The sequence below is a fragment of the Podarcis liolepis genome (assembly GCF_965112155.1).
Source record: "Podarcis liolepis genome assembly, chromosome: 15".
Lineage (NCBI taxonomy): Eukaryota > Metazoa > Chordata > Lepidosauria > Squamata > Lacertidae > Podarcis > Podarcis liolepis.
The window spans coordinates 31315896-31340597 of NC_139566.1; the positions used below are offsets into that span (position 1 = coordinate 31315896).

Here is a 24702-nt window from a genome sequence, read left to right on the forward strand (position 1 = left end):
AAGGTTGTTGCAGGGGGGGAAACGAGGAAGAAGAGGACCAATCCTGCCCCCTTTCGCTCCCTGGATGGAGAGAAAAGGCGGGAGATTAAAGCAGTAAATTCCCAACAAAAGTGGTATTCAGAGGCATATTCAGTGGAGAAAGAACGTCTTTATCACAGTCTGCCTGTTTCTATTGGATTTGAAATTATTTTTACATAGGAAAATTGTTTTTCAGATATATGGAATTGTTTGTATATATGGACTTCGTTTTTAATTGTCGGCGTCCTTACTGTGAAAATGCTTCAAGATATTTTATGGGAAGCATAAAGACAAAGAAAGCAGTTGTGGCGAGTAGCCATTGACAGCCCTCTCTGCCATGAATTTGTCTTAGTCCTCTTTTACAGCCATCTGAGTTGGCAGCCGTCACTCCTTCAAGTGGGAGTGAGTTCCACAGTTTAACTGCCGACTGATTTCTCCTGTCCGGAATCTTCCAAAAATTAAACTTCGCTGGCTGTCCCTTATCAAAGGAGGAGAAAGAAACCTCTCTTTATCCACTTTTCCTGTGCCATGCAGAATTTTATCATTCTATCACATCCACCCCTTGTCCTTAAACTCGCTTCCTCCATAAATAGCCTCAGGTGTTGTAGCCTTGCCTGATACAGGAGTTTCTTCTCTCTCTCCCTGCCCCCCTCACTTTGGTTGCCCTAAAAAGCGAGGCACGGAAAAGTCCTTCTTAGTCTCAAGCGCTGACTTCAGGGCTAATGGGTGGGTTTTAAACTTGCCTGTTTAAAAAATGTGTCGTCTAATTGGGGCGCCTTGGGAGATGCCATAAGGAATACACGAGGCCAATTCAGCGCTCAGACAATGCATCTCACGCTCATTAACTCCATTAGCACCACTGGTGGCAAAACAAGAACCAAGTAAATAGACGAGGAAAACCCTGGAAACCTTCCAAAAGAGCGCATGAAAAGTCAAAGGCAGGCAGAATGAGAGAGAAAGCGCTGCATTTTGACATCCTAGGGGTGTCTCCCCATATTTTGCAAGAGAGAGGTGAGGGCCTACCAGAACTATTTAGCCAATTGTGGAGTACTAGGACACCGAGAGACCGGGGTTCAAATCCCCTCTCAGCCACAAAGCCCATTGGATGACTTTGGGCCAATCATGCCTTCCCTCAGCCTAACCTACCTTGCAGGGTTGTGGTGAGGATAAAATGAAGAGGGAGAGAAGTGTGTACGCCAGCTTGAGCTCTCTGGAAAAAAGGCTGGATAGAAATGTAATAATAACATAAATAACAAACGTACTAATGAAGATTAGGGACACGGGTGGTGCTGTGGTCTAAACCACTGAGCCTAGGACTTGCCAGTGGCGTAGCGTGGGTTGTCAGCACCCGGGGCAAGGCAAGTAATTTGCGCCCCCGAACCTGTGGATTTTAGCACTCGAGCCAGGTAGGGGCAGAGAGCTGCGAGTGCGAGCGCCCCCCCCAAATGTTGCGCCCGGTGCGGCCGGCCCCCCCTGCACCCCCCACGCTACGCCACTGGGACTTGCCGATCGGAAGGTTGGCGCAGTTTAAATCCCCACGACGGGGTGAGCTCCCGTTGCTCTGTCCCAGCGCCTGCCAACCTAGCAGTTCAAAAGCACGTCAAAGTGCAAGTAGATAAATAGGTACCACTCCGGCGGGAAAGTAAACGGCATTTCCATGCACTGCTCTGGTTTGCCAGAAGCGGCTTAGTCAGGCTGGCCACATGACCCAGAAGCTGTCTGTGGACAAACGTCGGCTCCCTCGGCCTATAGAGCGAGATGAGCGCCCAACCCCAGAGTCGTCCGCGACTGGACCTAACGGTCAGGGGTACCTTTACCTTTACCAACTAATGAAGATTAAAGGACTTTCCTGCCCTGGTGAGACAAATCCACATTTGTTTACTTTTGGTTTGGGAAGGGATGGGGAAAGGCGCTGAGAAGCGAGCGATGAAGTGGAAGATGTTTAAACCCTCTGCAAGCAAGTCAGTGATACGACAATTAGTCATTGAATCTTAGAGCCGGAAGGGACCCTGTGGGGTCATCTAGTCCAACCCCCTGCAATGCAGGGATCTCAGCTAAAGCATCCACACAGCACATGGAACAAAGGCTCAATAAAGAGCAGACTATGGCCACACGCACACCGTACATTTAAAGTACGTTCAACACACATCAAAAGCACATGACTTCCCCAGAGAATCCTGGGAATTGCAGCTCTGCGAGGGAGAAACTACAGTTCTCAGGATTTGGTGACTTGGGAGCTACGTGATTTAGATGTGCACTGAACTTCCTTCAAATTATTATTATTATTATTATTATTATTATTATTATTATTATTATTTATTTGTACCCCACCCATCTGGCAAGGTCTCCCCAGCAACTCTGGGCGGCTTCCAACAAAGATTAAAAATACAGTGGTACCTCCTCGGGTTACATACGCTTCAGGTTACATACGCTTCAGGTTACAGACTCCACTAACCCAGAAAGAATACCTCAGGTTAAGAACTTTGCTTCAGGATGAGAACAGAAAGCGTGCTCTGGCGTCGCAGCAGCAGCTGGAGGCCCCATTAGCTAAAGTGGTGCTTCAGGTTAAGAACAGTTTCAGGTTAAGTATGGACCTCCGGAACGAATTAAGTACTTAACCCGAGGTACCACTGTACATTAAAATGTCACACATTAAAAACTTCCCTGAACAAGGCTGCCTTTAGCTGTCTTCTAAATGTCAGGTAGTTGTTTATCTCTTTGATATCTGATCAGACGGCGTTCCAAAAGGCGGGCGCCACTACCGAGAAGGCCCTCTGCCTGGTTCCCTGTAGCTTTGCTTCTCGCAGTGAGGGAACCGCCAGAAGGCCCTCAGAGCTGGACCTCAGTGTCCAGGCAGAACGATGGGGGTGGAGGCGCTCCTTCAGGTATACTGTAAAGGTAAAGGGACCCCTGACCATTAGGTCCAGTCGTGACTAACTCTGGGGTTGCGGCGCTCATCTCGCTTTATTGGCCGGCGTATAGTTTCCGGGTCATGTGGCCAGCATGACTAAGCCGCTTCTGGCAAACCAGAGCAGCGCACGGAAACGCCGTTTACCTTCCCGCCGGAGCGGTACCTATTTATCTACTTGCACTTTGATGTGCTTTCGAACTGCTAGGTTGGCAGGAGCAGGGACTGAGCAACAGGAGCTCACTCCGTCGTGGGGATTCAAACCGCCGACCTTCTGATCGGCAAGTCCTAGGCTCTGTGGTTTAACCCACAGCACCACCCACGTCCCTCAGGTATACTGGGCCGACCTTTATTGTTACGGTCAATGGCCAGTATGAAGAACACACAATAAGAGGCACACACAGGAAATGACCCAGGTGCATCGGTTAAAGGAGAATAAAAAGAGATGGAAGAAGCACAGAATGAAGGAAAATGCATGTTGGATGTGCCTTAAAGGTACGGCATGCAGGAGACCAGTGTCTAACGACTGCATAAGCTCTGTGCAAGCGAATAGAGATGGATGCTAATTCCATGGGTCATATGGAGCGGATCTAGCTGAATCCCAGTGTGAAAGAGATAATAGCATCTCCCAACAGTGAGGACCAGGCGGATCTCTGAACAGCCTCAGATTGGGGGTGGGGTGGGAGCTGCGCTCCTCAAGCAATGCCATTCGCCATGTGTTGTTTGGCTGGTCTTTGCCATGGGGACAGTGAGCCCAGCCCTCCCAGAAGGCCCTGCTTGGAAGCATTTTATTTGGCAGAGAGGCAGGAGTGGGGGTGGGGAGGTAGCAATTAATTAAGCCTCCGTTCTTTCCTACCTCTCTGCATTTTTCTCTCTGGCAGGGTCTCTGGTGGCTTCCGCTTCCTCGCCCCTCTTCTGCAGCTCCTCCACGAGTCGGCGGGGGTGGTAAATAATTCAGCGAGCTCTCAGCCCTGCAAACTGCAGGAGGCGGGAAGTGGAAATGGAAGGAGGGAAGAAATCGGTGGGTCTCCTGCGAGGAAGGGAGCTTCATCTGGTCCAGACTGCTGACTGGGGCCTGTTACAGGGAGGCTGTTCTATTCCCCTGTTGAAACAGCTACTGGTCCATTTACAGCAGGGGTCAGCAAACTTTTCCAGCAGGGGGCCGGTCCACTGTCCCTCAGACCTTGTGGGGGGCCAGACAATCTTTTGGAGGGGGAAAAACGAACGAATTCCTATGCCCCACAAATAACCCAGAGATGCTTTTAAAATAAAAGCACACATTCTACTCCTGTAAAAACACCAGACAGAGCCCACAAATAACCCAGAGAAGCATTTTCAATAAAAGCACACATTCTACTCACTCTGATTCCTGGACCGTCTGCAGGCTGGATTTAGAAGGTGATTGGGCCGGATCCGGCCCCCGGGCCTTAGTTTGCCTACCCATGATTTACAGGCACACTCCCAAGTGCTGGTGAGGACCTATAAAATAGCCCTATATGGCTTGGACCTAGGCTACCTGAAGGATCATAGCTCCCTTTACAAACCTACCCAGGTGTTAAGATCCTCAGGTGAGAGCCTTCTCTAGGTCTCATCAGCATCAGCAACATGGCTGGTGGTGACACGAGAAAGGGCCTTTTCTGTGTCAGTTCCTACATTGTGGGGGTTTCCTCCTGAGAGAGGTTAGACTGCCTTCCTCTTTATTGTCCTTCTGCCAGCAGGCCAAGACCTTCCTGTTCACCTTTGGAAAAATAAGGTGCAGATGATGCTGGTAGGTGCTGGAAGAAGCAGGCACCCCCCTTACTCCTGGGTATCATGAACCCTGGCACAAATCAAGATGGAGAGTCGGAGGCTGCAGAGGCACTGGATAAGGAAACCGAGCCGTTTCTTTTCTTTCTTTTTTTGAATATTTTTATTAGGAATTTCAACATAACAATTCATCAAAAACACATCACCCTCATTTTTCCTCCCCATTTTCCCTCCCCAAGAAAGAAAAACCCACCCTCCCACACACCCCTGGACTTCCCTCAGCTCCTCTCTCTGGTTTTTCAGCACATGTTATTCTCTGTATATTATAAAATTGTAAAGATCCTCAATTTATCTATCTATATGTTACCAATAAAAAGTTTGTGAGTGTTTATTCAAAACCTGCCAAGGAGTTCAGTTCATTTTGTTGTTTCTTTAAGTACTTTGTAAAAGGTTCCCATTCTTCTTTAAAGTCACAGTTGTCCTTATCACGTAGTTTATGTGTCAACTTCGCCAATTCCGCATAGTCCATCAGTTTCTCTTGCCACAGTTCTTTGGTCAGGATTTCTTCATTCTTCCATCCTTGTGCTATTAAGACTCTTAATAAAGACGTTTTTCAATTTCCTTGGCAGGTCTTTCCCTACAATCCCTAACAAAAATGCTTCAGGCTTCTTTGCAAATGTTAACTGGAACATTTTCTTCAACTCATTGTATATTGTTTCCCAATATTTTTAAATTTTACTATAATCCCACCACATATGGTAAAAAGTCCCTTCTTTTTCCTTACATTTCCAACATATATTTGAGCTGGTTTTATACATTCTTCCTATGAGACCGAGCAGTTTCAGGTGTCTGAGCTGGCTGGTGGGGATCAGGAGCCCCCAGAAGACCACCTAGGCTTATAGGGTCACAGCCAGGTTCCTCACACGGACCTTCCTCTGAGGAACCCACAGACCTCCCTGGTCAAGCAGTGCGGGGCACATACCAGGATGCAGACTGTGGGAAAGGGGAGAGCTCTTTATGCCCAAGGGCTGGCCCTTTAAGGCTGGCCCTTTACAAGAGGCGGAGCCTAGAACAGGTCATCCGGAAGCAAAGGCTTAAAAGGCCTTTGCCAGCTCTCAACCTCTGTTGGGGCACGTCCTTCACTTGGAGCTCTCCATGGTTCTGCAACGCCTGATCTGCCTTGCCCATGTGATGCAGCATGAGATCAGAACACAACCCTAAGCTAGCCTGCTCACTAAGCTAAGGTATAGTGGAGGAGGTCATCGAATCACCATTGCTAAAGTAAGAGTCTTCTTCTTCTTCAGATACATATATCTTCTTCTTCTTTGGCGATCCCTCGTCGCCGAGTAAGATTGTCTTCCATGAACATGGTTTTAACAGTGAGTCCGTAAGTGACTGTGGAGACCAATTCTGGATCCACACATCCTGCCACAGTAGGGACAGAGGTTTCCAGGTGGGAGTTGATCACGGTGAGGGTTTGCCAAGTGTGCCTTCCTCTTAGCACATTTCTCCCTATTGAGTTTAAGTGTCTTCAAAGCCCATGACACCTTTGGTAAAGGCTGTTCTCCAATTGGAGCGTTTGCAGGCCAGTGTTTCCCAGTTGTCAGTGTTTATACTACATTTTTAAAAGATTTGCCTTGAGAGAGTCTTTAGACCTCTTTTGTTGACCACCAGCATTACGCTTTCCATTGTTAAGTTCGGAATAGAATAGTTGCTTTGGAGGACGATCATCAGGCATCCGCACAACATGACCAGTCCAGCAAAGTTGATGTTGAAGAATCACTGCTTCGACACTGGTGATCTTTGCTTCTTCCAGTACACTGGCATTAGTCCGCCTGTCTTACCATGGGATGCATAAAAATTTCCAAAGACACTGTGGATGGAAACTTTCAAGAAGTTGGAGATGGTGTTTATAAGTGGTCCACGTTTCACAAATATACAGTAAGGTTGGTAGGACAATAACTTTGTAAACAAGCATTTTGGTTTCCCTGCGAATGTCCTGGTCCTCATACACTCTGCACTTCAATCGGGAGAAAGCTGCACTTCCCAAGCCCAGGCGATGCTGGATTTTGGCATAAATGTCGGCCCTTGTGTCACCGTCCTCATTAAGATCATAAGAAGAGCCTCCTGGATCAGGCCAATGGCCCATCTAGCAGTGGTGTAGCATGGGGGGTGCAGGGGGGGCCGGCCGCACCGGGCGCAACATCTGGGGGTTAGGGTTAGGGGGCGCAAATCCACGGGTTAGGGGGCGCAAATTACTTGCCTTGCCCCGGGTGCTGACAACCCACGCTACGCCACTGCCATCTAGTCCGGCAACCTGGTCTTATAGTGGCCAACCAGATGTCCTGATGAGAAACCCACAGGCAGGATCTCAGCGCAAGAGCCCTCTGCCCTTCTGCGGTTTCCAGAAACTGGGCTTCAGAAGCATTGCTGCCCCAACTGCTAGTGGCCTTCATGGGTGTGTGTAGTCCTCTTTTAAAGCCATGTAGGTTGGTTGCCATCACTCCCTCCTGCAGGAGCAAGTTCCCAGGGTTTAACTATGCACTGCGTGAAGAAGCGATGATTGTTTCTGATTATCATCGCCTTTCCACCATGCCTCAAGGCTGCAAAGGTCATCTTGCCCCTTCATATGCTTTGCCATCTTTGTAGCTCTGGGATCCCACAGCTAATTCTCCCCTGGTCTCCTCGCTGGCCCAAACAGGACTAATTTAGCCAGCTAGCCCTGGTGATCATCTAATGTTTATTGGATGGATTTCCCCCTAAATTTATTTTTGAATTCTGAATTTATTGTTATTCACGTTTTATACTGTATTTTATGCTGTTTTTTTGTTGCATCAAGTAAGTGTTTTAAATTTGTTGTTAGCCACCCTGAGCCCGGTTTTCTGAACCGGGAAGGGCGGGGTATAAATAAAAAATTATTATTTATTATACAGTGGTACCTTGGGTTAAGTACTTAATTCTTTCTGGAGGTCCGTACTTAACCTGAAACTGTTCTTAAGCTGAAGCACCACTTTAGCTAATGGGGCCTCCTGCTGCCGCCGCGCCACCGGAGCACAATTTCTGTTCTCATCCTGAAGCAAAGTTCTTAACGTGAAGCACTATTTCTGGGTTAGCGGAGTCTGTAACCTGAAGCGTATGTAACCCGAGGTACCACTGTATTAGCATGTCATATGTCCTTTTCCAGATATGTCTTTTGTGATATAAGATTTCAAAATGAACAGGACATTTAAGCAGCGTTGACGTCCCAGTGTCAAAAAAATGTGTCCGCTTTTGAGCTGCGCGGGGGCTCTTGTGACTAAGTGTACCCATGAATAACCCTGAGAACATCTTTCGTATTAGGAAAACACATCTCCGAAAGCCCCTCATTCATACAGGTCTGTCCAATGGGAGATAAACCCATCCCAGAATGTTTCCCACACATGCTCTGAATGAAATTAATTTCTTAGTTTCTCACTTCCCCCTGCTTCCTGAATGTGTGCAAAGTGGGGGAGGCAATCGTATTTTGAATCCACGCTTCTTGTTACCCGTATATCACTTTTAATCTCCTCTAGTCTTGATCTTTCTTCGTTCTCTCCCCAACCAGCAAATCCCCCAATTCTTCTTCTCTGGTCCGTTTGCTTTTAGTCATATGGGCAAAGATGGCAGCTGCGAAATATTCTTTCTCCTCTCCACCATCAATCTGGGGTAGGTAGCCAGATAGAAAGTTAGCCCCCAAGAAGTTATGAAAGAGGGAGGGGCTGTGTGTGATCAAAGGCACACTTCTCGTGACTCTCTCATGAGGTTTTGTTGTTGTTGTTGTTTAGTCGTTTAGTCGTGTCCGACTCTTCGTGACCCCATGGACCAGAGCACACCACTGTCTCCCACTGCCTCCCACAGTTTGGTCAAACTCATGCTAGTAGCTTTGAGAACACTGTCCAACCATCTTGTCCTCTGTCGTCCCCTTCTCCTTGTGCCCTCCATCTTTCCCAACATCAGAGTCTTTTCCAGGGAGTCTTCTCAACCAATAATTCATCGTGTAAAATATCATGTACCACAATTCATAATTCTCTTCCTGTCTCAAAGATTATCCCTCGTTTTCCTGAACCTCTTGCTCTGCAATCTCCACGAACGAACGGCAGGAACACATCGCTCAATGGAATAAGATACACATGTTATACAGTGCAGCGTAGCAGCTAAGAGACTGATATCCAGAAATCCCCTGTTCAGATCTCATCATTGCCTGTGGACCAATGGGCATTAGCATCTGGGATGAATAAATAAGGCACCCCTTTTTAAAAATATGCAGACTGTGAGCCTAGTAAAATTGCCACCCCTGCTGGCTGTCATAGCTTTCAAAGAAACAGAAATATCTTAATCAAGATTTTTAAAAATAAACATCCATTCTTTTCTTTTTTTTAAGAAAAGGGATATCCATTTTCCCACCTTTTGCCCAATTAGTGTTTGCAGAGAGAGAGAGAGGTTGGTGGTTTGCTTTTGTATTTTTCATGTTTTATTATGTAAGTTGTATTAGGATTTTGTTTTTGTGCTGCGAAGCGTCCTGTAATCTTCGGACAAACGGTGGCATACAAAGTTAATAAATAAATGGACTGTAAAAAATAATAATGTGTAGCATGTTGAAAAATAGTAACTGTGGGGAATTCCAGAGACTACTAGCTGCCAGACTGCTCCTCCAAGTCATTAAGGGCTTTATATACTAATTGCGATGCCTCAAATTGGGCCTGCTAAATTGGCAGCCATATCCGGCGTCATCTGCAGACGGGGTCTCATTCCTACACTGAGGGGTGTTGCAAGGGCAGTGTGGGGTGTGGGGTCTGCTCTGGGTGTCATGCTTAGGAGGGGGTGACAAAATGCCTCCGGGTGGATTTGTGCTGATTGCACAAGTATGCCCAGCGATCAGCCTGGCACCCTGGCGGGCAATATTTGCACCCCCTGGCAGGCGGTTTTATGTGGTTGGTCGGATTTGCGCCATTTGCGGGAACTTTTGAAGCTCAACAACCCAAAAATTGCAATGTGTGTGTGTGTGGGGGGGGTGACAAAAAAATTGCACCGGGTACCACCTGACCTTAGGGGGCCGTGGGTGGTGCTGTGGGTTAAACCACAGAGCCTAGGACTTGCCGATCAGAAGGTTGGCGGTTCGAATCCCCACGACGGAGTGAGCTTCTGTTGCTCGGTCCCTGCTCCTGCCAACCTAGCAGTTCGAAAGCACATCAAAGTGCAAGTAGATAAATAGGTACCGCTCCGGCGGGAAGGTAAACGGTGTTTCCGTGCGCTGCTCTGGTTCGCCAGAAGCGGCTTAGTCATGCTGGCCACATGACCAGGAAGCTGTACGCCGGCTCCCTCGGCCAATAAAGCGAGATGAGCGCCGCAACCCCAGAGTCGGCCACGACTGGACCTAATGGTCAGGGGTCCCTTTACCTTTACCACCTGACCTTGCTACGCCTCTGCCTACACTGGATCTTAATTCAACACAGCTGATGAGACAGGGACCCACACAGCACCTGAGACTAATTTAGGAGGCACTGGGCAAGCTGCATGCCACGCGCAGCTCAGTCCTCCAGCCAAGATGCTGCCATGCCCTGCCCCACAGGAAATGATGCCTGAAGCTGCTACCTCACTCTGCTTAACGGTAGGGCCGGTCCTTTTCCTTTGCTCCTGAGTGGGAACTGGATCAGAATCAAAGTTCTCTCCCCCCCCCCCAGAAATAATTACCCATGATGATGCGAGGCATTCGTATTTTTTGACATTCAAACGATGGTAGCTATTTCTAAAATTGCAGTTATATATGTATAAATTAGCATGCGCAAATATAATGCAAATCTCTGTATTTCTTTGGGCCTGTATTTCTGTGGGGGTGGGTGTATAAATCTGCTTCTCGCGCAGCTTCACCTCCCCTTAATTCCCCTTATCCACAAAGCCTCAATAATCCCGTCTATTTACAACCTCACCTCATTGATTCTTCACGTGTCAATGACTGCAGCCATCTCCAGGCCCCTTTGAGCCCACGAGGGGGGGAATAAAGCCTTAATTTAAAACTACATCAAAAGGGCAACTGCGATCTTCTCCATCAGGTCTTCACGGTCCTCTTCTTCTTCCTCTTCAGCATCCTGGGGGGGGGGGCTGGGGGGCTTTTGGTCCCTGCTGAAGACATTTTCTCTCCCAACAACCCTTTTCTGTTAGACAGATCTTCTCCCCTATCTCTATCTGTATTGGAATTGTTTCTAGATGTGTTAACTGATTTAGAAGACATCTGAAGGCAGCCCTATATAGAGAGGTTTTCAACATTTGGTGTTTTATTATGTTTTTATATTTATTGGAAGCTGCCCAGAGGGCAACCCACTCAGATGGGTGGTGTACAAATCATCATCATCATCAGAATCATCTATGGGGTTTTTTCTTTAAAAAATGTTTAGAGGTACTCTCATTTTTTACTCAAGAAAACTACCATTATATAGTTCAAATTGGGAAAAATAAATACAGTAAATGGGCAATCGTACAAAGGTTCACAAAATGTTTAAGGGCATGCATACCCTTGTGTCCCCCCAGAAAAAAGCACTAATAATAATAATAATAATAATAATAATAATTCATTTTGTATACTTGCCACCTTTTGGACTTATTTGGGAGGAAGGATGGCGTATAAATTCAATTAATTAACTAGCAACACTAAAAGCTCAGGTTTTACTTTTTACACATTTGACGAAATAGAGCTGTCTTTTTATAAGCTTGGTGGATCATTCTCCTACAGAGAATAATTTTCCTAGTTGACTCATTTGCTCATTTCCCAATGAGTGTTATTGGGGGAGGGGAGCTATGGGATTCTGTGTTCATGCCTTGTTCGCTTATGCAGAACCAATCAACATTATAATAATTTTTGATATATATTTTTAAAAAGTCACCTGTGTTTTCTTAACCACGGCAATAAACACACACACACACACACACACACACACACACACACACACCCCTCAAGTGCCCTTGCTTGTCCAGGCAGGGGCAAACCTGAAGGTTAAATTGTTTTTCTGTTTTTAAACTGCCCATCGTTATCTCCAGTGGTGTATGTGTGTGTTTATGTGTTTATTCTGCCATTGGAAGCAATTACAGGCAAAACTCAAGACCCCTGGCAGCGGTTCCAGGGCTTTGGAAACCAGGGGGCTCCCAGATTCTGACAACGCTGCCTTGGCCAGCGCCTTCTCTGCTGAATTGACATGTTCCATTCCTCCTCTGATTGGCAGCCCCCTGCAACTCTCTGGGGAAGGCAGTTTCCTTTCTCCCGTGGCTATTGTCACGAAAATGAATAAATATCTCGCCTTCCTCCCATCCGCCTCCCCCTTCTACGCTTCCCTGCCTGCTGCCGGTCTTCAAATTATCTCTGAGCTTGAATTCATTTGGCATGCTTTCCCTCCCTCCCTCCCGCCTTCTGAGCTGAGCTGCGTCTTTCGTGGTGGCATCACTTGGCAAAACCCAGACTTGCAGGAATCACAGACTTGTAGCGTTCAGAGGTAACCCAAAGTTCATCAAGTCCAACCCATTGGAATCACGGTTAAAGTGAGGTTACCAGATTTCCCCCCCAATGAATCCGGGGACACTTTTCAACTTTCTATTAAATAGATGGATTTTGTCACAGGACTGATTTGTAAATCCTGGGACTGTCCCTGGGAAATGGGGAGGTCTGGTTGTTGTTGTTGTTTAGTCGTTTAGTCGTGTCCAACTCTTCGTGACTCCATGGACCAGAGCACGCCAGGCACTCCTGTCTTTGGTCAAACTCATGCTGGTAGCTTTGAAGACACTGTCCAACCATCTCGTCCTCTGTCGTCCCCTTCTCCTTGTGCCCTCCATCTTTCCCAACATCAGGGTCTTTTCCAGGGAGTCTTCTCTTCTCATGAGGTGGTCAAAGTATTGGAACCTCAGCTTTAGGATAGGTCCTTCCAGTGAGCACTGAGGGCTGATTTCCCTCAGAATGGAGAGGTTTGATCTTCTTGCAGTCCATGGGACTCTCAAGAGTCTCCTCCAGCACCATAATTCAAAAGCATCAATTCTTCGGTGATCAGCCTTCTTTATGGTCCAGCTCTCACTTCCATACATCACTACTGGGAAAACCATAGCTTTATCTATACGGACGTCTGGTAACCTTAGGTTAAAGATTCCCCGAAACATGGCAGACTCTCCAAGTGTCTCTATTTTCCAGGGACATCCCTGACTTACAGAAGCCATCCCAGTTTCTGATTTGATCCCGGAATGTCCCACTTTTCCTTAGGATGCCCCTATTTTCACTGGAAAAATGTTGGCGGGTATGGAATTATACAACCCACGAGCTGTCTGAGGGCAATCCTGTACAGGGAAGGGTTGTTTTTTTAAAATGTTTAATGTTTTATTGTGTTTTTATATATGTTGGAAGCTGCCCAGAGTGGCTGGGGCAACCCAGTCAGATGTGTGGGGTAAAAGGTAAAGGTAAAGGGACCCCTGACCATTAGGTCCAGTCGTGGCTGACTCTGGGGTTGCGGCGCTCATCTCGATTTACTGGCCGAGGGAGCTGGCGTACAGCTTCCGGGTCATGTGGCCAGCATGACTAAGCCACTTCTGGCGAACCAGAGCAGCGCATGGAAACGCCGTTTACCTTCCCGCTGGAGTGGTACCAATTTATCTACTTGCACTTTGATATGCTTTCGAACTGCTAGGTTGGCAGGAGCAGGGACCGAGCAACGGGAGCTCACCCCGTCGCGGGGATTCGAACCGCTAATCTTCTGATCGGCAAGCCCTAGGCTCTGTGGTTTAACCCACAGCGCCACCCACGGACCATCTGTGGGGTATAAATGTGTGGGGATAATTTTACTATGTGTGGGGTATAAATAGTAAAATTATCAGTATGGAATGGGGTGTCCCTATGTTAATTGGAGAAATGTTGGAGGGTATGACATGATTCTTCCTGTTCCTTGTTTAATCCTCACAACAAGCCCTTAGACTAGCTCTGCTTTATTGGGTTAAAAACTGTTTTTAAGCATACATCAGAATCCCTCATGACAGTTTTGGAAGACTTGACCCCGAACTCATGGAAACGTAAAATGCAATCTGCTGGTCTGAGGTTGGGACTCTCTGCCTCCTTCCTTGTGATGCAGGGTTTTGAGAGCTAAAGAATGAATACTCCAAAGGCTTAATTAAAGACATGCAATCATAAACTGCTGATATCAAGATATGCCAATCGAACAAATTGTATGCTTTTTTTATTTCATTTTTTTAAAAATAAAATGTTTAATGTTTGGTTATGTGATCAACTCCCGCCTGGGAACCATTGTCCCCACTGTGGAAGGACGTGTGGGTTCAGAATTGGTTTCCACGGTCCAGAATTGATTTCCACAGTCACTTATGGACTCATTGTTAAAACCGTGTTTATGGAAGAGAATCTTACTCGGCTACGATTGATTTCCAAAGAAGAAGAAGAAGATATACAGTGGTACCCTGGGTTACAGACACTTCAGGTTACAAACACTTCGGTTTACAGACTCCGCTAACCCAGAAGTAGTACCTCAGGTTAAGAACTTTACCTCAGGATGAGAACAGAAATTGTGCAGCGGCAGCGGGAGGCCCCATTCGCTAAATTGGTACCTCAGGTTAAGAACGGTTTCAGGTTAAGAACTGAATTAAATGAATTAAATAAGTAACCAGAGGTACCACTGTATGTTGGAAGCTGCCCAGAGTGGCTGGGGCAACCCAGTAAGATGTGTGGGGTATAAATAGGGAAATTATCATTATGGAATGGGACGTCCCTATTTTCATTGGAGAAATGTTGGAGGGTACGTCATGGCTATCCAACCTCCAGTGAAGGAAAGTCCACCACCTTCTGAAAAATTCTTCCCAGTGTTTAAGCAGAATCTACTTAAAATGAGATTGATTTGCATGATTAGGGCACAATCTTGACTATTCACACACACTTCAATCTAGCAATACGTTTTCTCATATCTTTTTAATGGCATATACCTGCATAAATACGTTTGAACTTCTTACAGCTTCACAAGTGTGGGAAAACCCCTTTTGGGGAAAGAAATGGCACAGTTTATATTTATCACTTCAAGGTTCATTGCAACATGCTGTTTGGCATTTATGCCCCCCACCCACCAACCCCACCCCGCCCGTCACTTTCCCTTAAAGAAAAAAAAGGAAAAAAAGAAATACATATGAATTGCAAATAATCAAACATATTCACGCTCCAAGCAAAACCAGCCAGATTAATGACATTTTGCCAGGATTGGCTTGGGTGTGGAATTTCTTGGTCGTTTGCATTCATTGAAGAAAAAGCCCTCTTTTCTCGGCGTGAGATTCCTTTGCCACCCAGGAAAATAGGAAGAAAAGGGCTATGCAGTGATTTGGGGTTGATTTATGGAGACAGTAATTAACTTTTTGGTCCCACACCTAAAGGTCTAATCTGAGATTTCGGTTTCAACTGCTACACTGAAACCCACCCCACCCCATTTTTTGTGGGTGCTGTATTCATCTTAAAACTCTTCGCTGGTACTGTGGTAACTTTCACAGGTTTTCCTCTCATCACCACCCAGAGGTATTACTACCTGTCTTGGGCCCCCACTAGGTGGCCACTGACGTTTCCCACAATGCTCATGATGTAGTGTCTCCTCAGAGCATTATGGGAAATTAAAATGGCCAATTTGTAGACCCAATTTGAGTTGCACTACTTTTGCGTTGTACGTGCTTCAACAATTCCAAGTCTGAGCGTCAGTACAGTAGATGTTGCAAAGGTGGAGTGTTGTGGTAAGTTGGATGTTCTGCTGTGGCTAACGTCATTTCCCACCCCCCTTCTTAACAGAAGTCAAGACCCTAGAGAAACAGACCCTCCAAGTGTCCTTATTTTCCAGGAACAGTCCTGGATTTACAGAAGCTGCCCGGTTTCTGATTTGATCCCAGAATGTCCCACTTTTCCTTAGGACGTCCCTTTATTCATTGGAGAAATTTTGGAGGGTATGGAGCTATGCAACCCTTGAGCCAAGGAGATAAGTTACTATACAACCTTTAGAAGACATCTGTATACGTTTTTAAATGTTTAATGTTTCATTATGCTTTTATGTTGGAAGCTGCCAGAGTGACTGGAGAAACCCAGCTGGATGGTAGGGGTATTGTTGCTGTTGCTGCTGCTGCTATTATTATTATTATTATTATTATTATTATTATTATTATTATTATTATTATTTGAATAGGATGTCCCTATTTCCTTTGGATAAATGTAGGAGGGTATGAAGGAATAGCAAGGGGTTCACAAAAGTACTTAAGTAGATGCCCACACTGTGAACTTACAGAATATTTGTGGTGATGTGTCGTGGAACAACCCCACTGAAGAAGATAACGGTGGTTACCTAGATCTCCTTGCTGGTTGTGAAGGCTTGAGCTTCAAAGTGTAGGTCTACTGAGTTATTTGCAGGTCACTCTCCTTCCCAGGCTGAGAGGGGGAAATGGTGAAAACAGGTTATTTTTTGGGACAGTGTGATTTTTGCAGCTGCTGTTGAAGTTGCAAAACAATGAAGCACAGGACAGAGCAATGGAGAACTTCTGAAACAACAGTGGGATATCAGCTCCGCCCAAGGCATGATGGAGAACAGCAACAACCGGGTAAAGATAGACATAATATTTTACAAGGACAGGAAGAAACATCATGGACAGAATAATTGCCACACACAGGAAGAACAAGGATATAGTTGGAATGCTTCACCTGTAGCTTTATAAATCGTTTAATGTGTCAATACGAATGGAAGTCGTTAATACTGCCGTTGTTGCGTAAGGGATTGTTATTTTGACTGGAGTGTAACTGAAATTAATAAGATTTTGGAATGCAGCAAGAAAGTAAATAATCAAACCATCAATTCTAGCATGCAGGGGGGCACTTAAATTACATAATTTGGCATCTGAATGATTGGTATTAGTAATTGTATTATAATTTGGCATTGTTAAGATGAGGCTATTATTGGATTATTGTAATTGAAAACTAATAAAAATTATTTTAGATAGAAGATAGATAGATGATAGATAGATAGATATAGATATAGATAGATGATAGATGATAGATGATAGATGATAGATGATAGATGATAGATGATAGATGATAGATGATAGATGATAGATGATAGATGATAGATGATAGATGATAGATGATAGATGATAGATAGATGATAGATAGATATAGATAGATGATAGATAGATAGATGATAGATGATAGATTAGGTAGATAGATAGATAGATAGATAGATAGATAGATAGATAGATAGACAGATAGATTCTTCTTCTTTGGCGATCACTTGTAGTCGAGTAAGATTGTCTTCCATAAACACAGTTCTAACAATAAGTCCGTAAGTGGCTGTGGAGGCCAATTCTGGATCCACACGTCCTTCCACAGTGGGGGACAGAGGTTTCTGGGCGAGAGTTCATCATGGTGTGGATTTGCCAAGTGTGCCTTCCTCTTAGCACATTTCTCCCTTTCGAGTTTGAGTGTCTTTGAAGCCCATGACACCTTTGGTAAAGGCTGTTCTCCAACTGGAACACTCACAGGCAAGTGTTTCCCAGTTGTTAGTGTTTATACTACATTTTTTAGATTTGCCTTGAGAGAGTCTTTAAACCTCTTTTGTTTACCACCAACATTACGTTTTCCATATATGTAGGTCTACCGCTGCACCAGGTAAACACACATGAGACCTCAACACGGTAGAAGACCCACCTGGAAGCAGTTGGGGTAGGGGCAAAACTAGAATTAGTTGGCAAGGCCTGTTGCTGGATCTGCCTCCTGTTTGGCCTCCCTGTTTTCCTCTTTGTCTGCCCCGATGGGCACCATCCGCCACTGGATATAAGAAGGGGTCTAGGCAGTACTCTCCCCACTTGGGATTCCCAGCAACTCTGACCACGGAGGCAGAAGTCTGATCTTTTGTCTGTCCTGAGTCCTCCAACGTTCAGCCCCAAGGGCACCTGGAGCAGCCCAATTTCCTTGTCAATTGCCTTTTCCACTGAGTCCGACCAATGACCTACCCAGGCCTATCCAGTTTGCCTGGCCTGGCAAGCGCCTTCCCGGCACTCCAGACCCATTTTGCATTTCACATCACCTGGGAAGTGACAGACTGCTAGCTCAGGGTTATAACATAAAATAAGGCAGACTTTTGACATTCTGAGCCTGAGCAACAGACAGCTGGAACGAAGCAAGCATGAAAACACTGAAATCTCTCCCCCCCCCTCTTTTTTTTTAAACTGAAGAATAAAGAGTTTGCTTTCATTTTTTCGCAGCTCTGGCCTTCTCCTGGGGAAGCGGGAGGGCGGAGCGCTCCTTTAACTAAACGATGAGAACAAAACAAATTGCGAGGAAGAGGCCAAAACGCCCTTGAGCACGAAACTTCCATGCCCTCATTTGGTTTAATTGCATGTCTGCGCTTTCTTCCTCCACAAAAACCCTCCATTTGGGGCAGGGTCTGTGTGAGGCTGTGGAAAGAGCAGGCTTCTGTTGGCGGGTGGGCTAGGCTGTGATTTTACGACCCCTTTTTATAATAATAAAATTAATGACTGATAAGGATGATGATGGGGCAAGGGCCCACCCAGATCCTATCGTCCTGAAGCGTAAAGTCTGTGTAGAAAAGATTCCTGTTTTTCTCTGGTTCCCCCCTCACCGTTCTTTTTCTCCTTTAACTTTATGAAGAGTCCAGCTGGATCAACTCAAAGGCCCACTCAGTTCAGTATCCTGCTTCCCACAGATGACCAGAAGTCCAAGCGCAATCTGGGCTTCCTCCACACCAGTATTTGTCCCCATTTGTGTGGGTTCTGGGAGTGTGTGGGCATTTTTTCTCTCCCTCCCTCACCCTCTAGCCATGAGAGTAGTTCTTTTGTTCCCTTCTTTCTTTTCTTCTTTTATTTTTTTTTTTAAAATTATTTTGACAAAGCAATACAGTGGTACCTTGAGTTACATATGCTTCAGGTTACATATGCTTTAGGTTACAGACTCCGCGAACCCAGAAATAGTGCTGCAAGTTAAGAACTTTGCTTCAGGATGAGAACAGAAATGGTGCTCCGGCGACGCGGCACCAGCAGGAGGCCCCATCAGCTAAAATGGTACCTCAGGTTAAGAACAGTTTCAGGTTAAGAACGGACCTCCGGAATGAATTAAGTACTTAACCCAAGGTACCACTGTAATCATAAACAGATAAGAATAAAAATGTGCACCCCACCACTGAGACCATTCCATTGTAACTATCCGGCCTCCCAAAATTTCAACGCTTGTGGCGATGGTTTGACCCCTTTCGGCTTTAACAGTACAAATTCTACAAATACCCTCCATATCTCCTCAAAATAATTTCTCCTGCATATTCCCCGCCTTGCCTTAATGGCAATTGTAATAGCTATACCCCACACCTCTTTATACCATCCTTCCATTTTATATTCTGCTTGCCCCTTCCACTTCCTGGCTGTAATAATTCATGCAGCTGTCAATAAATTTGTGAGCAAGTCCTTCATAGACTATGAACCTTCCACCCCATCGTAAATTGATAATAATGCTACCTCTGGGCTTTTGGCAAGTTTTCACCCAGTGATTTCTGTTATCTCCTTAAACACCCTTTGCCAAAAAAACTGTACATATTTACATCCCCACCACATGTGAACATAATTCTGTTTCCTGGCATTCCCTCCAACGTAACACCAAATATTTATGGGAATAGTTCTACAGGTTTGGTTTATATGTGATTTTCGTGTATACACAGAAGCCTTGGAACCGGACCCCCGCGTAAGATGTGATTGGTACTGTATGCCTATAGACCTACGATGACTAAAAATGGTTAGGTTTTGGGGCGAGGATAATGACTGGAATCCTTCTCCCCTATAGATAGCCCTCCATTCCAACTCTACTTCGAGATCATACGTCTTCAACCAGATGTGTTGGAGCAAAGCTTTGCCGCCATGTTGGATTCCAGCTTGGATTCTGAGTAGACCAAAGGAGAACAACAAGCGTATCTGAAACCACAACTTGTCCGCCTGACAAAGTGCTCATTTTATCAATTTCCACTGGTGGATAGAGCAACGCATGTAAATTTTACTTTTGTATTCAGTGGTACCTTGGTTCTCAAACTTAATCCGTTCCGGAAGTCTGTTCCAAAACCAAGGCGCGCTTTCCCATAGAAAGTAAGGCAAAACGGATTAATCCATTCCAGACTTTTAAAAACAACCCCTCAAACAGCAATTTAACATGAATTTTACCATCTGACGAGACCACTGATCCATAAAATGAAAGCAATAAACAATGTACTGCAGTCACACAATCAATCAATCAATCAATCAGTCGCTGAACTGGGTTCCACACAGTCACAAAAACAAAACAAAAAAGAGCCACAAAAACGCAAACTAAATAGCAAAAACAGACAGACCTCAGCGTAACACTCAAAACGGAAGTGTGGCACTCAAATCGGAAGCGTAACACTCAAAATGGAGCACATTTGGCTTCCAAAAAAAGTTCGCAAACCGGAACACTTACTTGCAGTGCTTGGGTTCCAAGTGTTTGAGTACCAAGGCGTTTGAGAACCAAGGTACCACCGTAGATTCTACACATCTATATAGCCCATTACTGTATTGCCAAGCAAAAACTAGCACTGGGGAGAGGGGGTGCCTTGGGGAGAGTTCCAGGGGCCTGACAGAGTGGCCTGGAGGGCCACATCTGGCTTCCAGGGCCTGAGGCTCCCTGCCTTTGGAGTTCAAGGAAGCTGGATCCCACCTTCTCTAAAGAGAAGCTCTCTTTCCTACCATAAAAATGCCATTTCTTTGGCCCTACGCGGCAAGTCGTTTTCTGTTTCCTCTCTAATGATGACACCGTGGATTAGACGGCTTCGAGCTACAGAGCCCCAGGGGCACATCTCGCCCGAGGTTTTACTTAATTACTGGCAAACTCTGTCATTTAGCAACCGGAGCCGGCCAAGCCACGCACAGAGCCAACGGGTCTAATTCGATTCCGTGGCGGATTGCTCTCAGGAGCTGCCCTTCGATGAATCGGCATTTGATATCTTATCTGGGAGATCAGGAAAAGAGAGAGGGAGAAAGGAGAAATAAGGAGGGGGAGCTCCTTTTGGAACCGATGAGCAGGATCTCTTCAAAGCTTTGTGAGCGCTCCCATGGCCATCTCTCCCAGTTAAAATCCTTCGGGATGTTAGTGTAAGAAACAGAATTTGCCAGCATTTGAAAGTGTGCCCTGAGCTTTAGTTCCTACACAGTGGATCCGTACGACATCACTTGATTCCATTACGACTTGGGGAGAGAGATCTCTCTCTTTTTTATTTTACAATAATATTTATTTTTCATACATAAACATAACGAAAAAATAAAAAGTTGACAATAATAAAGGAAAAAGAATGAAAAAGAAAAAGAAAAAAGAATATGAAACATACAACAGATCATCACTTCACTATCACTTCATTAATTAATTAAAATCCATCTTCATAAACATATTATTTGGCTTCCTCAAATCTCCTCCATCTGAATTTCTTAGTAATTATATATAGCAGTTTCCAATATCATTATTTCATAAACCATATGACAGTCATAATCATATTTCCTTACTTTTCTTTTTGTACATTTTCTTATTTATATATATAATCCCAATTTAATCCTAGGCCTAATTGATTCTTTCAAGTGATTACATATCTTTAATATTACAATATTTATTCAAATAGTCTTCTCCCGGTGAGATCAGCCAGCTCCATAAACTCCATCAACTTCATCTGCCATTCTTCTACCGTTGGTAATTCTTGTGTTTTCCATTTTTTAGCTAAAAAAATCCATGCAGCAGTTGTGGCATACAAAAATACTTTTACATCTTTTTTGGGCAGTTCAGAACCTGTTATTTCAAGGAGAAAGGCCTCTGGTTTCTTCATAAAAGTGTATTTCATCAATTTTTTTAGTTCATTATAAATTTTCCCCCAGAAGTGTTTTACCTTGGGGCAAGTCCACCACATATGATGAAAAGTACCTTCCTTTTCTTTACTTTTCCAACACAAATCATCACAATTGTGGTAGATCTTCTCTTCAGCTCTCGGCCTTTCTTCACTCAGAAGTAACTCTGGGTGGTGCGCAGGCGGGAGCTGCGGTTTGGAAGGTGAATGCAGAAGGACAAGGCAGGATACTTCCGCGCACGAGGAGGACCTTGCGGTTCCAGCGCTTTCTGTGAGACGAGAAAACATCACCATGTCTGCTGCTTTGTTGCCCAAGCCCCAGATGAGAGGCCTCCTGGCCAGTCGTCTGAGAAAACACATTGTAGTGGCTTTCCTTTTTTCGATGGGATGTGCAGCTGGATACAAGTTTGGTGTGGCTGAACCAAGGAAAAGAGCATATGCTGAGTTCTATAAAAACTATGATGATGCCATGAAGGAGTTTGAGGCGAGGAGAAAAGCTGGGGTGTTTGAAAGTCCACCACTCAAATGATCATGAACCTTCCTCTCCAGATGCCTGGCAACTGAACATCAATGTTTCGGTGGAACCTTGTGATCCACTTTGGTGTTGATCATGCTGTAACATTGATCATTAAATTAAGTACAGTGGCACCTCAGGTTACATACGCTTCAGGTTATATTCGCTTCAGGTTACAAGCTCTGCTCGGGTTAAGAACTTTGCTTCAGGATGAGAACAGAAATCGTGCTCCAGCGGCACAGTGGCAGCGGGAGGCCCCATTAGCTAAAGTGGTGCTTCAGGTTAAGAACAGTTTCAGGTTAAGTACGGACCTCTGGAACAAATTAAGTACTTAACCCGAGGTACCACTGTACTCTGGGTGGGGCTCGCTCCCAAGGAATTGTGTAGAAACTTGCAGCTCTCATTTTTGATCTCTTCACCCCCTAGTTCATAGTCCTTCCTTCCTGATCTCCAGCACAACCTTAAGAAGAGCCTGCTGGACCAGGCCAATGGCCCATCTAGTCCACCATCTTGTTCTCACCATGGCCAACCAGGTGCCTGTAAGGGAACCAGGGAACAGAAGATGAGCACCAGAGCCATAGCTGTCAACCGTCCCTTATTTGGCGGGAAAGTCCCTTATCCCAGCGCTGTGTCCCGCTGCTGTCCCTTATTGATGATGTCCCTTAAATATCCCGGGTTTTAAAGGAAGCAGCTCCTCTCCCTCCCTCCCTGCTGGTCAGGGAGGAGGGAGACTCCAGCTGTGTTGCCTGGCTGCGTTGCTCACCCAATAAGGAGTCTAAGAACGACTAGGGGGTGGAGCTTGCATGACTTGTGCCGATCAAATCGGCCGCGTTGCCTGGGGACTCACCTTTGCTCAGCGCTTCCCAGCGGAGAGGTGATGGTTGTTTTCCTTGCTGCATCCCCTTTGCCGGGTTGCTGCGCTGTGGGAACCACCACTTGAGGCTTCGTTTGGCTGCTGGCTGGGCTTTCTGCCTTTGGCTCGGAGGGGCTCAGAAGTTGAACATACCTGTGCCCGGAAAATCCCTTATTTTGGCTGCTGATCCCTTATTTTCGAGGCTGCTGGTCCCTTATTTTCAAATCTGTAAGTCGACAGCTATGACCAGAGCACTGTGGTTTCCAACAAATGGTGATCAGAGGCATTGCTGCCTCCAACTGTGGAGAGGCAGAGATGATGGTAGCCACTGACAGCTCTCTTCCCCATGACTGTGTCCAATCCTCTTTTAAAGTCATGCTAGTTGGTTGCGATAACTTCCTCCGGGAGGAGGAGGGAGTTTCATCGTTTGGCTATGCTCTGCTTTCTTTTACAGTGGTACCTCGGGTTACAGACGCTTCAGGTTACAGACTCCGCTAACCCAGAAACAGTACCTTGGGTTAAGAACTTTGCTTCAGGATGAGAACAGAAACCATGCGGCGGTGGCGGGAAGCCGCATTAGCTAAAGTGGTGCCTCAGGTTATGAACAGTTTCAGGTTAAGAACAGACCTCCAAAACGAATTAAGTTCTTAACCAGAGGTACCACTGTATTTGCCCCAATCTTCTCTCCCTGAAGAGAGGTTAAAACCTTTGCTGCAGTTCCAACCATGTCTTCTCACCTGTAAGTCCTACTGAATTCAGCAGGGCTTGCCGATCGGAAGGTCGGCGGTTTGAATCCCCACGATGGGGTGAGCTCCTGTTGCTCTGTCCAAGCTCCTGCCAACCTTGCAGTTCAAAAGCATGGCAAAGTGCAAGTAGATGAATAGGTACCACTGCGGCGGGAAGGTAAACAGCATTTCCATGTGCCCTGGTTTCCATCACAGTGTCCTGTTGCACCAGAAGCGGTTTAGTCATGCTGGCCACATAACCTGGAAAGCTGTCTGTGGACAAATGCCAGCTCCTTCAGCCTGAAAGCGAGATGAGTGCCGAAAACCCCATAGTTGCCTTTGACTTAACCGTCCAGGGGTCCTTGACCTTACCCTTACCTTACTCCAAAGTAAGTGCAGTCTGGAGTCAGGACTGCAACCACTGCCTTAATCCTGGGCCCATTTTCAGTTCAGGAGAGGACCCAAGTTCTGCAAATATAAGGAAATGTTACTCTGGGAAGGGAAAGCTCCTTTGGTTTGGCTGGTGCCTCTTCACTCTAGGGCAGGGGACCCCTCCCTCCTCCCCCAGAGCCCCACACCACCCATTTGCAGGAGAGCTGATTTCACCCCAATTCACCCACCTATTCCACTGTCTTCATTCCTTCCCTCTCTTGGCTCCCCATCCCTATTGAACGAGATTTCCTTCCTGCATACAACACCTTGGCTCATAGGAGGGGTAGGGCAAGTGCAGACTTTTGCCCCCTATGGCAAAATCCGTAGATACCAATACTGTACCTGAATATTTCCTACTTGAAGCTCATTGCGTGTGCATTCCAAAGGGCAGGAGGGGCCACCACACTAAAGGCCCTGGTCCAAGTGGACAGACCTTCCAAGTGTCCCTATTTTTCCAGGGACAGTCCCAGATTTACAGAAGCCATTCTGGTTTCTGATTTGATCCCAGAATGCCCCGCTTTTCCTTAGGACGTACCTGTTTTCATTGGAGAAATGTTGGACAGTATGGAGCTAGGCGACCCCCAAGCCAAGGAGATGAGTCA

The 24702-nt window shown here is 45.9% G+C and overlaps 1 protein-coding gene and 1 long non-coding RNA gene across 2 annotated transcripts in view; one reads left to right on the forward strand and one right to left on the reverse strand.

Moving 5' to 3' along the window:
• The window catches only part of LOC310695126, a 277420-nt gene that overhangs the window by 8116 nt on the left and 244602 nt on the right, over positions 1-24702 (reverse strand). The gene's annotated exons all lie outside the window — the stretch shown is intronic.
• LOC310693903 (cytochrome c oxidase subunit 6C-like) lies at positions 21758-22164 on the forward strand. Its single transcript, XM_083476293.1, has one exon. It carries the CDS (start codon positions 21869-21871, stop codon positions 22103-22105), a length of 237 nt encoding a protein of 78 aa, XP_083332419.1. The 5' UTR covers positions 21758-21868; the 3' UTR covers positions 22106-22164.